Below are 16,089 nucleotides of genomic sequence, written 5' to 3'. Positions count from 1 at the left end.
TACATGTGTGTCTTGCTTCTTCTCTTAGACTGTGAGTGAAGTCTGGTAGTCATAGTGCTTGGCCGGATGCTTGGAGCTGGCTGTGATCAGAGGGACCACTTCTCATGAGATGAAAGGAGATCAGTTGTTTTTGTTTTAGAGATGGAGTGATTCAAAGACTGCCTTATCATAGAGGCTGTTCACAGTAGTGTTGGCACTCAGTGCTGGGTCTCTTGACTTAAACCCTGAGGCTGTTTTTTCTCACTCTGTGGTGGAAAATGTCCTGGAAGTGGGAGGGAGGGAGGGAATTCGTTTCTTCATTTCCAAAAGCTGGCTATCAGGACATCGTTGCGGGGAGAGGAGAAAGATGGTGCTCATTTATTGGATATGCTGTGTACTTTTGAGGTGCATTTGTGTTATTCTTAAATAGACGAGAGCTTGGGAACATTGAGGAAGTCCAGCAGATTTCTTTGGAAGATGCCCTTTCCAGTCAAGAGGTTGAAGTTGCTTATATCTGCAGTGAAAGCTCCAGCCATGAGGACTATATCAGGTGGGTTTCCAATGTAGGTAGTCCTTACCTTGCCCAGTAGTGCAAGCGAATAAAAATGACGGGGCAAGCTGAAATCTCTCAAAGAAATTTTGATAATTGAAGGGAAAAATTACAGTGGAGCCATTACCTTTAAAAAATGTCAAAATGCTCAAAACTCTTACTATTGGTTATAAATGTATAAGAAAATGAAAAACTATGTAAAACTGATATTTACTTAGTACACTGTAATTTAAAACAATACGAGGAATTAAAGAGTGTTCTTTGTAAAAAATGTATTGACAGTAGGTTGAATAGTGCTTGTCTCTTGTCATAGTAGGATGTGGAGCCACCATCTTTTCTGTGCTTTGGCAAATTGTCGTAATCCTTTCTAAGTTTGGCTCAGCTGCCAACATTTTATCCTTTGTGCTTTTAACATTTTAAATATCTCTGAGAGTTCCTTTAATATGAACTGTTTTTGCCATGAGATAAGTGAGGAAAGAAGGTAGTGGTGGCATCGAAGAGGGGAGATGACATTATGGAGCAAGAGAAGTGACAGGTCCCCCTACCCCACCTTCAGATGCAAAGCCTAGAGCCCTTCAAGCATTTGGTGGGACTGAGCCTGGAAGGAGGAGCCCCACGCATGACTAACAAGGCAGTTCCAGCCACTTCCCAACACCCAAGCCTCTGCATATGCTGCCCAAAGTGAAATACCCTCATCTTGCATGTTGCACCTGGAAAACACCTACTCCTATTTCAGATGTTACTGAAATCTTTTCAGACTGCCTCAGGCAGAGCTGGCTGTTCATGGTTTGGTAGGCTTTATTTATGGCTATCATGTGATAATAGGCAGGCAGTTTACAGGTTAATGTCTTTTGTTTCTCCTCCAAAGTAGCTGGCAAATAGTACCTAGTTGAATATATGAGTAGGTGAATGGATGAATGTTCAAATTAACACATAACTCGAACGCCTCTTCTAGCATAGGAGAAGGTAACAGGACGTACAATTCATCCTCCTTATCCTCTGGCCCTGATTCGCATCTGCATTCCTTCATGACTCAGAGACTTACATGTATTTATAACAGTCTGTTCTCTGTCATGCAGGGCATTTTAGTGAAGCTTACTTGAAGTGTATTTTCTCTCTCTCTTTTTTCCAAAGGCAATTCCTTAATGCTGGCAAGCATGTCCTTGTGGAATATCCCATGACACTGTCTTGGGCAGCAGCTCAGGACCTGTGGAAGCTGGCTGAGCAGAAAGGTGACGTATATTCTGTCGAACACAGACCCTCTTTTAGAGTTCCTGCATGTAAGATGTCTCTGGTACCATCTTCCTGCCTTTAAAACTTAACCCTATGTCAGATATGTCCTGTGGGCTCCCAGCTCCCCCAACACTCCCCTGCACTGTAGGCGCACATAATGGGTGTGTGTGGAAGGCCAACAGGGTGGAGGGATGAGTGGGAATTGGCAAACTTTTGTTAGAGACTCTTCTTTTAATCTAATGAAAAATATGAATTAGCTGCGACTTATGCTATTGTCATGATATTATTCTGCTGTTATTCATATGATACTTACATTGCTACTGGAAAAATGTCCAAATCAGAGTCATTGATTGTCTTCTCTGTGCACACTCTGTAGTTCGAGTTGTTTCTCAAGAGGAGTATCATTTATCAAATATTTACTATATGCCAGCAACTTGGGAACTCTGCTAAGCACTTTATATGTTATTTTATTTAATTCTCCTAGAAACCCCTGGAAGTAGGTATTTTCTCGAGCTTATGTAAAGGAATGTTACGTAATTCCTTATGTAAACAAATCCATGCTTCAGAGAAGTTAAGTAATTTGTGCCAGATCACAAAGCTAGTAACATGATTACGAATTGGGAGAAGCCAATTTGAATTCAATCCTTTCTGGCTCTGAAGTCTACATTGTTCCTTTAAGCCATACTGCCCTCCAGAGATTTTTGTTTTTACAGTACCTCCACAAGTTCCTTTATGGGGGCAATGAGAATTAACTAGAATGTTTAGGGATTTCAGGATCTAGTTAAATAAAGTTTAAATGACAAACTCTTTGTTTCAATATGTGCTATTGAAAATCTTTAATATATAAGCAAAGTATGGTGAACACTTACATGAAAATCACCGAAGAAAGCACCTGGCACTTACCACCAGTGTAGACTGATCAGACTTTATTGGAACTCTTGTAGCACTCTGTAGCACTGAGAGGTACTGCTGAAGAACAGAACCCATCTTTCCCCTCTGTAAGCCCCAGCGCTAAACACTGCCTAGAAACTGAGTAGGCCTTCAGGAGGTGTTGGTTGAATGAGCAGATAGATGATTATTGATGTGAGTGAGAGGAGCTTTGAGGCCATCACCTTTGTGTATCATTTTCTCATGGCGCAGATGTCCATGGACAAAGAACAAGATACTAAAGAATACCCCATAGATTTCTTGCTAATTGCAAAGAAAAAAGTGTACTTTTACAATGAAGAGCTCTGTTGTTATCATCCTAACCAAAAGATTGCTAATATGGGTCAATCTGATGTCACAAACCATTTGATGTGATATACACAGCATCAACCGTATAATTGAGATTTACAGGTAATACAGGGATAAAGGAACATACTAAATAACAGTGTAAAAAAATCAAGCAAACTAGAATGTGGAACACTCTACAAAATAGCAGGCTGTTTCTTCAGAAAGACAAAGTCTTGCACATAGTGACTTCCTTCCAGAGTAAATACAGAAAGAAGGGGAAAAGAGTACACTTTACACTGGAGAAACCAAACACTACTTCAGCTAATTGATCAAAATTAACATCAAAGTGGTAAGTCATGATAAGATGTACCTTCAATATAATATGATGAGAATGGCCCATTACCTCTGTAGTTTTCCTCCCCCAAAACATAGCCTCAGTGCAGTCATGAAAATAGCAGCAGAAAAATCCCAGTTGAGGGGTGTTCTACAAAGTGCCTGACCAGTACTCTTCAGAACTGTCAAGGTCATTAAAAAACAAAAGAGGTTTAAGAAACTTTCCAACCGGGCTGCCTGGGTGGCTCAGTCGTTAAGCGTCTGCCTTCGGCTCAGGTCATGATCCCGGGGTCCTGGGATCGAGCCCCACATCGGGCTCCTTGCTCCACGGGAGACCTGCTTCTTCTCCTCCCACTCCCCCTGCTTGTGTTCCCTCTCTCGCTGTGTCTCTCTCTGTCAAATAAAAACAAAATCTTTAAAAAAAAAAAGAAACTTTCCAACCTAAGAGGAAGCTAAGGAGACATGATGACTAAATGTAATGTGCTATCCTGAAACAGAAAAAGCACCTTAGGTATAAACTAATGAAATCTGAATAAAATATGGACTTTAGTTAATTTTTTTAAAAATGAGAAAAAGATAATAAGGATCAGTGTTATATTAGAACCTTGGTATTAGCTCCATGAGCAAGCAGAATCTGGGTGGATATGTAGAGATCATAAATGGCTTTAAAAAAGAAAAAAAGTTCTTAGCAATGAAACTGACCTATTGTTCTCTAGGCAAGTATTTATAACTCATATTAGAACATGATAGTTATTATGCATGAGATATTGTGCTTGACAGTAGGAATAACAGAAAGATGACCCTTGCCCTTGAGGGGCCCACGTTGCCAGATGTTCACAACTAGCAATATTAATTTCTCCACTGAAAGTGAGTTGAAAATGTAATTATAACATTTACACTGTAGCCCAGAAAGTAATAATTTTATTCAACCCAGCATACCTAAATGTGAGATCATTTTGGATGGCTAAAGTTATGGATAATTTAGGACTAATGTCAGCAAGATTGTGGAATAGGAAGCCCTTGGACCTCATTCCTCCATGGAGACACTGACTTAAGAGCAATATGTAGACCATGTTGCCTTTGTGAGGACTCCAGAAACCATGTAAGTGTTTGCAGTACCCCAGGCATACACAAAGCCAAGAAGAGCTGCATTGAAGCAGGTAAGAAAGTTCATTGCATTAGCTCATCATAGCCCTTTCCCTTCCCTGGCACAGCATGGTATGATCAGGACAAAACTCCCAACTCTTAGCTTCTCCCTTGGGTGAAAAGAGAAGAGTGGAACATGTGTCCAATGTTCTGGTTTTTCAAGGGCTGCTTGAGGGACTGATTTCTACCTCTCTTGACTTGGAGTGCTGAAAGAAATAGTAGTGTACTTTAGATGCAAGGTTGGGGCTGCTAAGAGGAAGGCAAACATTGTGGCTTCTTACAGATCAGAGAGAGTGCAGTATTGCATAAAGACACCAGGGTAAGCAAGAGATTACAGGTTTTTGAGAACAGAGGCAAGCCTCTTTCAGTTGGAAATTACACATATAATCCCAGAGAAGACACATCCCCAGAAAAGATTTGAGAGACCCCTTGAATTGCTAGCCTGGCTGATTGGTGAAGGTCTTTTCTTTGTACAAAGTCAGTCTGTAAAGACTGGAAGAAGTGGCTGTTTTTCCAAATAGATCTCAACAAATGATCACAGGGCATAAAAAGGAACAGGGAAACATTGGCCTCTCAAAGGAACAAAATTAATCTCCAGAAACTGATCCTAAAGAAATAGAGATCTATGAATTACTGGACAAAGAATTCAAAATAACTCTAAAAAATGCTCAGTCAGCTAAAAGAGAACACAGACTAGTAAATAAAATCAGGAAAACAGTGCATGAACAAAATGAAAATATATCAACAAAGAGATGTAAACTATAAAAAGGAATAAAAAAATTCTAGAGATGAAGAATATAATGATTGGATTGAAAAATATGCATGGGTTCAACAGTAAACTTGATCAAGTGGAAGAAAGAATTGGTAAACTTGAAGATGGGTAATTTGAAATTTGAGTCAAAGGAACAAAAAGAAAAAAGAATGAAGAAAAGTGAAGTAAGCTTAGGGACTTATGGTACACCACAAAATAGATCAATATATGCATTATGCAAGTCCCAGAAGGAGAAGTTCAAGAAAGGGTTAGTGAGCTTATTTGAAAAAAATAATGGCTGAAAACTTCCCAAATTTGAAGAAGGAAATGGAATACAAATTCAAGACGATGAACTCCAACTAGGATAATTGCAGAGATCCACACCAAGACACATTATAATCATACTTTCAAGATCACAGATAAAGGTAAAATCTTGAAAAAGGCAAGAAAAAAGTGACTTGTCATATATAAAGGAGATCCTGTAAGATTATTAGCAGAATTCTCAGCAGAAATCTTATAAGCTAGAGGGAGTGGGATGGTGTATTCAATTTGTTGAAAGGAAAACAACTGCCAACCAATACTATATTCACCAAAACTGTCCTTTAGAAATGAAGGTGAAATTAAAACTTTCTCAGACAAATAATAGCTGAAGGAGTTAATCACCATTAGACCTACTCAACAAGAAATGCTAAAGGGAGTCTTTTAAAGTGAAGCAAAAGTATGTTAAACAGCAACACGAAAGCATACAAAAATAAAAAGCTCTCTGGTAAAGGTAAATATAAAGACAAATATAGAATCCTGTAGTATTTTGTTGGTTCATAAATCATTTTTAATTCTGGTATAAAATTAAAAAGACAGCATAAAAAATAACTATAAATCTGTTAATGGATAGACAATATAAATAGAAATATAGAAATAGATTATTATAGCTAGATGTTTTATATAATCCCCATAGTGACCACATAAAAATATCTGGAGAAGATACACAAAAGGAAATGAATCAAAACACATCACCACAGAAAAAATTAACAAAACTCAGAAGAAGACAGTAAGAGAGGAAAAGGACAAAATACTGTAAGACAACAGCTAACAAAATGGCAGTAGTAAGTTTTTTCCTGTCAGTGATCACTTCAAATGTAAATGGTTAAACTCCCTAATCAGAAGACTTAGATTGGTTCAGTGGATTAAAACAAAAAAAAAAACAAAAATAAGGTCCCAACTATATACTATCTACGAGAGACCTCAGATCCAAAGACACACATGGCCTAAAAGTGAAAAGATGGAAAAAGATATTCCATGTAAATGGTAATGAAAAGAGCAAAAAGTTATGTTTGTATCAAACAAAATAGGCTTTAAGTGAGAAAGTGTCATAGGAGATGAAGAAAGACATTATATAATGATAGAAGGGTCAGTTCACCTAACATTAGAGCTCCCAAATATATGAAGCAAACATTGTTGAAGGTGCACAATAATAGTAGGAGACTTCAGTACTTCACTTTGAGTAATGGGTAGGAAAACCAGATAAAGATCAATATATGAAACCGAGGACTTGAACAGCACTATAGACCAATTGAACAGACATATACAAAACACATCCAATAATAGCAGAACACACATTCTTTTTTTTTTTTTTAAAGATTTATTTATTAGACAGCGAGAGCGCACACACCAGCAGGGGGAGGGGCAGAGAGAGAAGGAGAGAATCTCAAGCAGACTCCCTGCTGAGCATGGGGCCCAAAGTGGACTTGATCCCATAACCCTGAGATCATGATACCAGCTGAAATCAAGAGTTGGACTGAGCCACCCAGGCGCCCCTGAACACACATTCTTCTCAAGCACACATAGATCATTCTCCAGAATAGACCATATGTAGGCCACAACAAGTCTTAACAAATTTAAAAAGATTGGAATCATGCTAAGTATCTTTCAGAACATAGTGGAATTAAACTAGAAATCAAATCACTAGCAGAAGAAAAACTGGAAAACCCACAAATACATGAAAATTAAACAGCATACTCTTAATCAGCCAATGGTTGAAGGAAAAAAAATCACAAGGATAATTAGAAATATTTTGAGAGAGTGAAAGTGAAAATACAACATACCAAAATTTATGGGATGTAGTAAAAGCAGTGCTACAAAGGACATTTATGGCAGTAAACACATTAAACAACGAGGAAGATTTCAGGCCAACAACCTAACTTTACACCTGAAGGAACCAGAAGAAGACTGAACTAAATCAAAAGTTAGCAGAAGAAAGGAAAATAATAAAGATTAGAATAGAAATAAGTGAAATAAATAATGGAAGAACAATAGAAAAAATCAAGGAAACTAAAACTAACAATGGGTTTTTAAAAGATTAACAAAATTGACAAACCCTTAGCTAGATTAACTAGGAAGAAAAAAGATTCAAATAAAATCAGAAGTGAAAGGAGACATTATAACGTGCCACAGAAATACAAGACACTACTATGAACAAATATACTCAGCAATTGGATATTATAGACTAAATGGATAAATTCCTAAAAACATACAGAATACCAACTGAATCATAAATAGAATTCTGTACATACCTGTAGCTAGTAAGGAGACTGAAACAGTAACCTCCTAACTAGAAAAACCCAGGACCAGATGACTTCACTGGAGAATACTATCAAACATTTATAGAAGTAACATCAACTCTCCTCAGAAGTTCCTTAAAAAGAGGAAAGAACATTTCCAGACTTATTTTATGAGACCAGCATTGCTCTGATACCAAAGCCAGACAAAGTTACTGCAAGAAAACTACAGAGCAATCTTCCTGATGACTACAGATGCAGAAATTCTCAGCAAAATGCTCGCAAACCAGGTTCACCTGCATATTAAAAGGATCAGCATGACCAAGTGGGATTTATTCCTGGGATGTAAGAATTGGGTCAACACATGAAAATAATGAATGTAGGGATGGCTGGGTGGCTCAGTCAGTTAAGCGTCTGCCTTCGGCTCAGGTCATGATCCCAGGGTCCTGGGATTGAGTCCCACATCGGGCTCCTTGCTCATCGGGGAGCCTGCTTCTCCCTCTGCATGCTCTGCCTGCTGCTCTCCCTGTTTGTGCTCTCTCTGTCTCTCTCTCTGACAAATTAATAAATAAAATCTTAAAAAGAAATATCTTTTTAAAAAAAAATAATGTAATACACCACATTAACAGAATGAAGGACAAAACTCATGTGATCATCTCAATTGATGCAGAAAAGGCATTTGACAAAATTTAACACCCTTTAATGATAAAAACACTCAACAAACTAGGAATAAAAGGAAACTACCTCATCATAATAGAGACCATATATGACAAATGGCAAAACATTGCTGAAAGATACTAAGGTGACTGCTCTTTCAATACAGACATCAGTGAAAAAGTCAGCAGAAATATGAAAAAAACAGAAACATGACACCACCAAGGAATACAACAATTTTCCAGTAACTGACCCAAAAGAAGTGGAAATCTGCAAGTTACCTGAAAAAGAATTCAAAATAATCATTTGAAGGAAGCTCAGCACGAGTCAAGAGAACATAGTAAATGAACTCAGGAAAACAGTACATGAACAAAATGAGAAGTTCAACAAAGGTAGAAATCACAAGAACGAAACAAATTCTGGAGCTTAAGAATATGTTGGATGAAATGAAAAATTCAGTAGAGCTTCAACAGCAAGCTCAATCAGGCAGAAGAAAGAATCTGTGAACTTGAAGACAGATCTCTTGATATTATCCAATCACGGGGGGAGAAAAAAATTAGACTGAGAAAGAGTGAAGAAAGTGAATGTGAATTATAGGACAGCATCAGTTGAAACAATGTTCATACTATGGGAGTCTGAGAAGGAGAAGGGAGAGCAAAAGGGAGAGAAAACTCATTTAAAGAAATAATGGTTAAAAATTAGTAAATCTGGGGAGAGATATGGTCATCCTGGAAAAATGAAGCTCAACCGTCCCCAAAATGACTTAAACCAAAATGATCTTTACTGAGACACACTGCAGCCAAGCTCTCAAAGAAAAATAAAAAAACAAAGAATTTCAAAAGCAGCAAGAGAAAAAAGACTCACCACATACAAGGCAATCCTGATAAGGCAGCAGATTTCCTAGCAGAAACCCAGCAGGCCTTCCAGGTGCTCAAAGAAAAATACAGTCAACCAAGAGACAACTGTCAACCACGGACATTAGAAATGAAGGAAAGAGAAAGACTTTCCCAGGCAAATAAAAGCTGGGGTAATTTATCATCATAGACCTTACAAGAAATGCTAAAGGGAGTTCTTCAAGCTGAGATGAAAGGATGCTAATTAGTAGCATGAAAATATATGAAAGTATAAAATTCACTGGCAAAAGTAAATATATAGTTAAATTCAAAGTACTCTGAATACTGCAGTAGTGAATTCTAGCACTTTGAACTCTAACATATAGGTTAAAAAGACAAAAGCGTTACCTATCAGTGATTACTCTTAATGTAAATGACTTAAATTTTCCACTAGAAGACAGGGTGGCTCAATGAATTAAAAAAAAAATCCAATTATATGCTGCCTACAGGAAGACTCATAGGCCCAAACTGGAAGGATGGAAAAATAAACCATGCAAATGGGGCGCCTGGGTGGCTCAGATGGTTAAGCGTCTGCCTTCGGCTCAGTTTACGATCCCAGGGTCCTGGGATCAAGTCCCACATTGGGCTCCCGGCTCAGCGGGGAGCCTGCTTCTCCCTCTGACGCTGTTTCTCTCTCGCTCGCTCTCTAAAAAAAAAATAATAAAATCTTTAAAAAAAAAAATAAACCATGCAAATGAAAACCAAAAGAAGCTGGAGTAGCTATATTTATATCAGACAAAATAGAAAAGTGAAAAGATGTAGCAAGAGATAAAGAAGGTCATAATATAATGATAAAGGGATCAATTCATTAAGAGATTGTAACAATTGTAAGTTTATATGCTCCCAATATTGGAGCACCTACATATATTAGACAATTTATAGATCTGAAGACAAAAATAGACAGCAGTGCAATAATAGTAGGGGACTTCAATACTGTGCTTTTCAACAATGGATAAATCATCTAGATAGAAATATAATATGGAAATAATGGATTTGAACCACACTTCAGACCAAATGGACCCAATAGACATATAAAGAACATTCCAAACAACAGCAACAGGAACTACATTCTTTTCAAGAAGAATGGAACGTGGAATATAGATCATATATTAGGTCACAAACAAGTCTTAACAAATCTCATAAGATTGAAATCTTATCAAGTATTACCTTTTGTGACCACATGATATTATATAAAAATAAATAATAGGAGGAAAGCTGGAAAATTCACAAATACGTAAACAACGCACTTCTGAAAAAACAGCCAATCAAAGAAGAAATCAAAAGGGCAATTTTAAAAATTTTTGAGATAAATGAAAATGGAAACATACCAAAAATTATCGCATCCAGCAAAAACATTTCTAAGAGGGAAGTTTAAGGTAATAAACACCTACATTAAGAAAAAAGAAAGATCTCAAACAACCTACCTTTACATTTCAAGGAAATGGAAAAGGAAGAACAAACTTAACAGAAGAAAATAATAAAGATTACAGCAGAAATAAATGAAAAAGAAACTAGAAAGATGATGGAGAAGATCAATAAACTGAGTTGTTTTTTTTTAAAGAAAAATAAAATTGACAAACCTTTAGCTAGAAAGGTTACCAAGAAAAAAAGATGACTGGAATTAATAAAATCATGAATGTGAGAGAGGAGACAGTATAACTGATACCACAGAAATACAAAGAATCATAAGAGACTACTATGATCAATTACATGCCAACAAATTAGATAACTTAGAAGAAATGGATAGATTCATAGAAACACATAACTTACCAAGATTTAATCATGAAGTAATAGAAAAACTGAACAGACCAATAATGAGGAAGGAGATTAGATAAATAATAATAATAATAAATACCAACATATAAATGTCCAGGGTGAGATGGTTTCACAGGTGAATTCTACCAAACATTTAAAGAATTTTTACCAATTCTTAAACTCTTCCAGAAAATTAAAGAGGAAGGAACACTTCCTAACTCATTTTACTAGGTCAGCATTACCAAAATTCCATCATCCCAAACAAGTACATTAAGAGAAAAGAAAATTGCAGGCTAATATCCATGACAAACATAGATGCAGAAATCTTCACCAGAATACTAGTACCAAATTCAAGAACATATTAAGAGGATCATATACCATGATTTATTGGTATTCATCCCTGGGATGCAAGGATCATTCAACATATGTAAATCGTTAAATGTGGTACATCACATTAACATAAAGAAGGATAAATATATCATCATCTCAATAGATGCAGAAAAGGTATTTGACAAAATTCAACATTCTTTTATGATAAAAATTCTGAACAAATTTAGGTTTAGAAGGAATGTTTCTCAATATAATGAAGGTGATATTGAGAAGCTGATTGATATCCTACTCAATGGTAAAACACTGAAAGCTTTTCCTCTAAGATCAGGAACAAGACAAGGATGCCCACTCTTACCACTGTGTTCTGTTTAACATAGTACTAGAAGTTGTAGACAGAGCAGTTAGGCAAGAAATACAAATAGAAGGCATCCAAATCAGAAACGAAGAAGTGAAATTATCTCTGTTTGCAGATGACATGCTCTTATATACAGAATACTTTAAAGACTCCACCAAAAAACTGTTTAGAACTATAAATTAAGTAAAGTTGCAGCATACAAAATTAGCATGCAGAAATCAGTTGTGTTTTTATACACTAAACAAATTATCTGAAAGAGAAATTAAGAGAGGAATCCCATTTATAGTACCATTAAAGACAAAATACATAGAAATAAATTTAACCAAGGAGGTGAAATGTACACTGAAAACTATAAGACACTGATGAAAGAGACTGAAGAAGATCCAGCATGCACCCCAGTGTTTATAGCAGCATCAGCTACAATAGCCAAACTATGGAAACAGCCCAAAGGTCCTTCAACTGATGAATGGACAAAGAAAATGTGTATACATACAATGGAATATTTACTCAGCCATCAAAAAGAATATCTGGCGATCTGCAACAATGTGGGTGGCGCTGAAGAGTCTTATGCTAAGTGAAATAAGTCAGAGAAAAGTACCATATGATTTCACTCATATGTGGAATTTAAGAAACAAAACAAACAGTCATAAGGGGGAAAGAAGAGAAAGGCAAACCAAGAACAGACTCTTAACTATAGAGAACAAACTGATGGTAACTAGAGGGGCGGTGGGTGGATGGGTGAAATAGGTGACAGGGATTAAGGAGGGCAATTGTGTTGAGCCCCAGGTGTTGTGAGTATACCTGAAACTAATATAACACTGTATGTTAACTAACTGGAATTTAAATAAGAACTTTTTTAAAAACGAAAGAAATTCATTTAGCCTTCTGATGGGGTAAACTTGATATATTGTCACACTTAGTTTCCCAGTTAACTGGAATGCTTTGTCACATAAATACGTAGTTTAAAGTACCCTAAAACAGGCATTCAATGTTTTACTTAATGGTAGAGTTAATTGTATCTAGGTTGTAGGAGAAGAAAGTCTACTGGAAGTTTACTGTCACTTAAGAACTAGAAATCCACTTCCTGATAGGAATTTTCATCTTTAAAGAGCAAGGTTGGGTGAAGAGTCATCATCATGCACTGGAGATTATTAACCAAGGTTTGAAGAGGTGCAATGGGAAATAATGAGAGGATCCATTTTGGAGTGGAGTGTAGGGTAAGCTTTGTTTTTAGTTTGGAAAGGTTTTGGAGGTCTTGATAAGTGTCACTCCAAAATCTAACAATAGGGAATATTGAAAGATGACAGCTGAACAGGATGAAAAGCAAAGAGCTCTTTAAAAATTAATTTTAGAACTTAAAGAATTCAGTGTTTGGTAAATCAACAGTATTTGGGCGTCAACCATCTAATTCTTGGCTTTGGATAGCTGGCAAATATCTCGAAACACTGGTGCATTTGATAATCTTGACCATTTGAACATTAATTCCCTGAATAGGCTTTTGCTTACGAAAGAAGTTTGTCAGGCAAAAAGTAACAGGATGTGTCCTATTTTATAAGGTGAACAGTGCTAAGGGAAATATCCATAGGTGAGAAAGGACTGCAGTTGAAAAAATTTTCTCATTTAGTTCTAAGTTAGGTAAAATGGTCATAACGGTACTACCAGGGACACTGATGAGGTCTGTAAAACTAATAAAAGATTTTGTCCACAAAAAAAAAAAAAAGAAAGAAATTGAAGAAGACCCAAATAAATGGAAAGATGCCTCATGTTCTTGTATTGGAAGGATAGATACTGTTAAAAAGTCCATACTTTCTAAAGCAATCTACAGATTCAGTGCAGTCCCTAGCAAAATTCCAGTGGCATTTTTTACAGAAATAGAGAAACTATTCTGAAATTTGTGTGGAACCACAAGAGACCCCAAATACCAAAAGCAATCTTGAGAATGAAGAATAAATCTGGAGGGGCACCTGGGTGGCTCAGTCAGTTAAACATCCAACTCTTGATTTCGGCCCAGGTCATGATCTCAGGGTCGTGAGACTTAGCCCTGTGTCAGGCTCCAGGCTGAGCGTGAAGCCTGCTTAAGATTCTCTCTCTCCCCCTCTCCCCGTCCGCCCTGCTGGCTCGCTTTCTCTCTTAAAAAAAAAAAAAAAAAAACACACACTTTGTTATTACAGCCTCTGATACAAAGCTTTAGGAATCAAGGGGCACCTGGGTGGGTCAGTCAGTTAAACATCTGCCTTCAGCTCAGGTCATGATCTCAAGATCCTGGGATCAAGCTCCGCATTGGGCTCCCTGCTCATCGGGGAGCCTGCTTCTCCTTCTGCCCCTCCCCCCACTCATGCATGTGCGTTTGCTCGCTCACTCTCAAATAAATAATCTTTAAAAAAGAAAAAAAAACTATAGGAATCAAAACAGTATGGTACTGGCATAAAATCGACACACAGACCAGTGGAACAGAATAGATAGCTCAGACATAAACCCATGTTTATGTGGTCAACTAATTTTTTTTTTTTAATTTATTTGACAGAGAGAGACATAGCGAGAGCAGGAACACAAGCAGGGGGAGTGGGAGAGGGAGAAGCAGGCTTCCCGCGGAGCAGGGAGCCCGATGTGCGACTCGATCCCAGAACCCTGGGATCATGACCTGAGCCGAAGGCAGACGCTTAACAACTGAGCCACCCAGGCGCCCCAACTAATTTTTGACAAGGACTCCACAAACGTGCAATGGAAAAAGGGTAGTCTCTTTAATCAGTGCTTTTAGGAAAACTGGATATGTACATGCAAAGGAATGAAACTGGACTCCTGTCTTACACCAGTCACAAAAAAGTATCTTGACATGTATCAAAGACAAATCATAAAAAAAGAGACTTACCTGAAACTGTAAAACTCCTAAAAGAAAACAGGAAAATCCTTGACTTTGGTCTTAGCACTGTTGTCTTGGAAAAGACACCAACTGCACAGGCAACAAAAGCTAAAATAAACATAGATCTACATCAAACTAAAGAGCTTCTGCACAGTAAAGAAAACAATCAGTAAATTGAAATGTCAACCTATAGAATGGGAAAAATATTTGCAAACTGTGTGTGTGTATGTATACAGAAAATGTAATGGATATATTACATATGTAATAATATAGATATAAAATATGTTATATATAACCATATACAGTATGTAATTATATGTATTATTCATTAATATCGCATATATGTCATATATTACATGTATCATGTAGCTATATATCTGTACATATTATATATATGTTATTACATATATATCAATCACATTTTCTTTACCCACTCACCCACTGAAGAACATTCAGGTTGTTTCCCTGTATTGGCTATTGTGAATAATGCTGCAGTGAGTTTTATAATATATATATTATTCGGTCATAAAAAAGAAGGAAATCCTGCAATTTGCAACAGCATGATGAACCTAGAACCACAGTATTCTAAGTGAAACAACCCAGACAGAGAAAAAATACTGTATGGTTTCACTTATATTCAGAATCTTTTAAAAAAGGGGGGGAAAAGCCAGTATCATAGAAACAGAGATTAGAATGATAGTTGCCTTGGCTGGGGGAGGGAGAAATAGGGCAATATAGGTCAAAGGGTACACATTTTCAGTTAGAAAAAGATGAAGTTTGGGGCACCTAGGTGGCTCAGTCGGTTCAGCATCTGCCTTTGGCTCAGGTCATGATCTTGGAGTCCTGGGATCAAGCCCCACATTGGACTCCTTGCTCAGCAGAGAGTCTGCTGCTACCTCTCCCTCTGCCCCTCCCCCCCACTTGTGTTCCTGCTCTCTCTCTTTCTTGCTCACTTTCTTGCTCACTCTCAAATAAAATCTTTAAAAAAAAAGGTAAAGTTCTGAAAATATAATGTGTGTCATGTAACTACAATTAATATGCTTGCAAATTGCTGAAAGTAGACCTTAAAACATTCTCATCACAAACACACACAGAGTTAACTGTGCAAGGTGATGGATGTGTTAAATACCTTTCTCTTGGTAATCATCCCACAATGTATATGCTTATCAAATCAACACTTTAAACATATATAATTATATGCGACTGTTACTCCTCAATTTAAAAATGAAAAAAAATTGAGGAAATTAACATTGGTACATACTATCATCTAAGCCTCAGATTAGAGATTCAGACCCCATTCAAATTGTCCTAGTTTTCCTAATAACATTTTTTATACCAAACTGATTTAGTTTAAAACCACATATTGTCTTCACTTGACACATCACATTGTCTCTGCTCTGGACAGTTCCTTATTCTCCTTGGTAGTTAGGAAGGTTACAGGCCAGTTATTTTGTAGAATGTTCTAAATTTGGGTTTGTCT

At 37.0% G+C, this 16,089-nt stretch overlaps 1 protein-coding gene across 1 annotated transcript in view; it reads left to right on the top strand.

The window, feature by feature from the left end:
• The window catches only part of BLVRA (biliverdin reductase A), a 70,992-nt gene that overhangs the window by 33,230 nt on the left and 21,673 nt on the right, over positions 1 to 16,089 (top strand). Inside the window, exons 4-5 of the mRNA XM_044920211.1 lie at positions 410 to 529; positions 1,664 to 1,761. Of these exons, the coding sequence (XP_044776146.1) occupies positions 410 to 529; positions 1,664 to 1,761 (218 nt within the window). The remainder of the gene's footprint in view (positions 1 to 409; positions 530 to 1,663; positions 1,762 to 16,089) is intronic.

Source organism: Neomonachus schauinslandi, chromosome 12, assembly GCF_002201575.2.
Source record: "Neomonachus schauinslandi chromosome 12, ASM220157v2, whole genome shotgun sequence".
NCBI lineage: Eukaryota > Metazoa > Chordata > Mammalia > Carnivora > Phocidae > Neomonachus > Neomonachus schauinslandi.
Note: the sequence above shows the minus strand (reverse complement) of the source record. Positions and strands in the feature narration are given on the sequence as shown.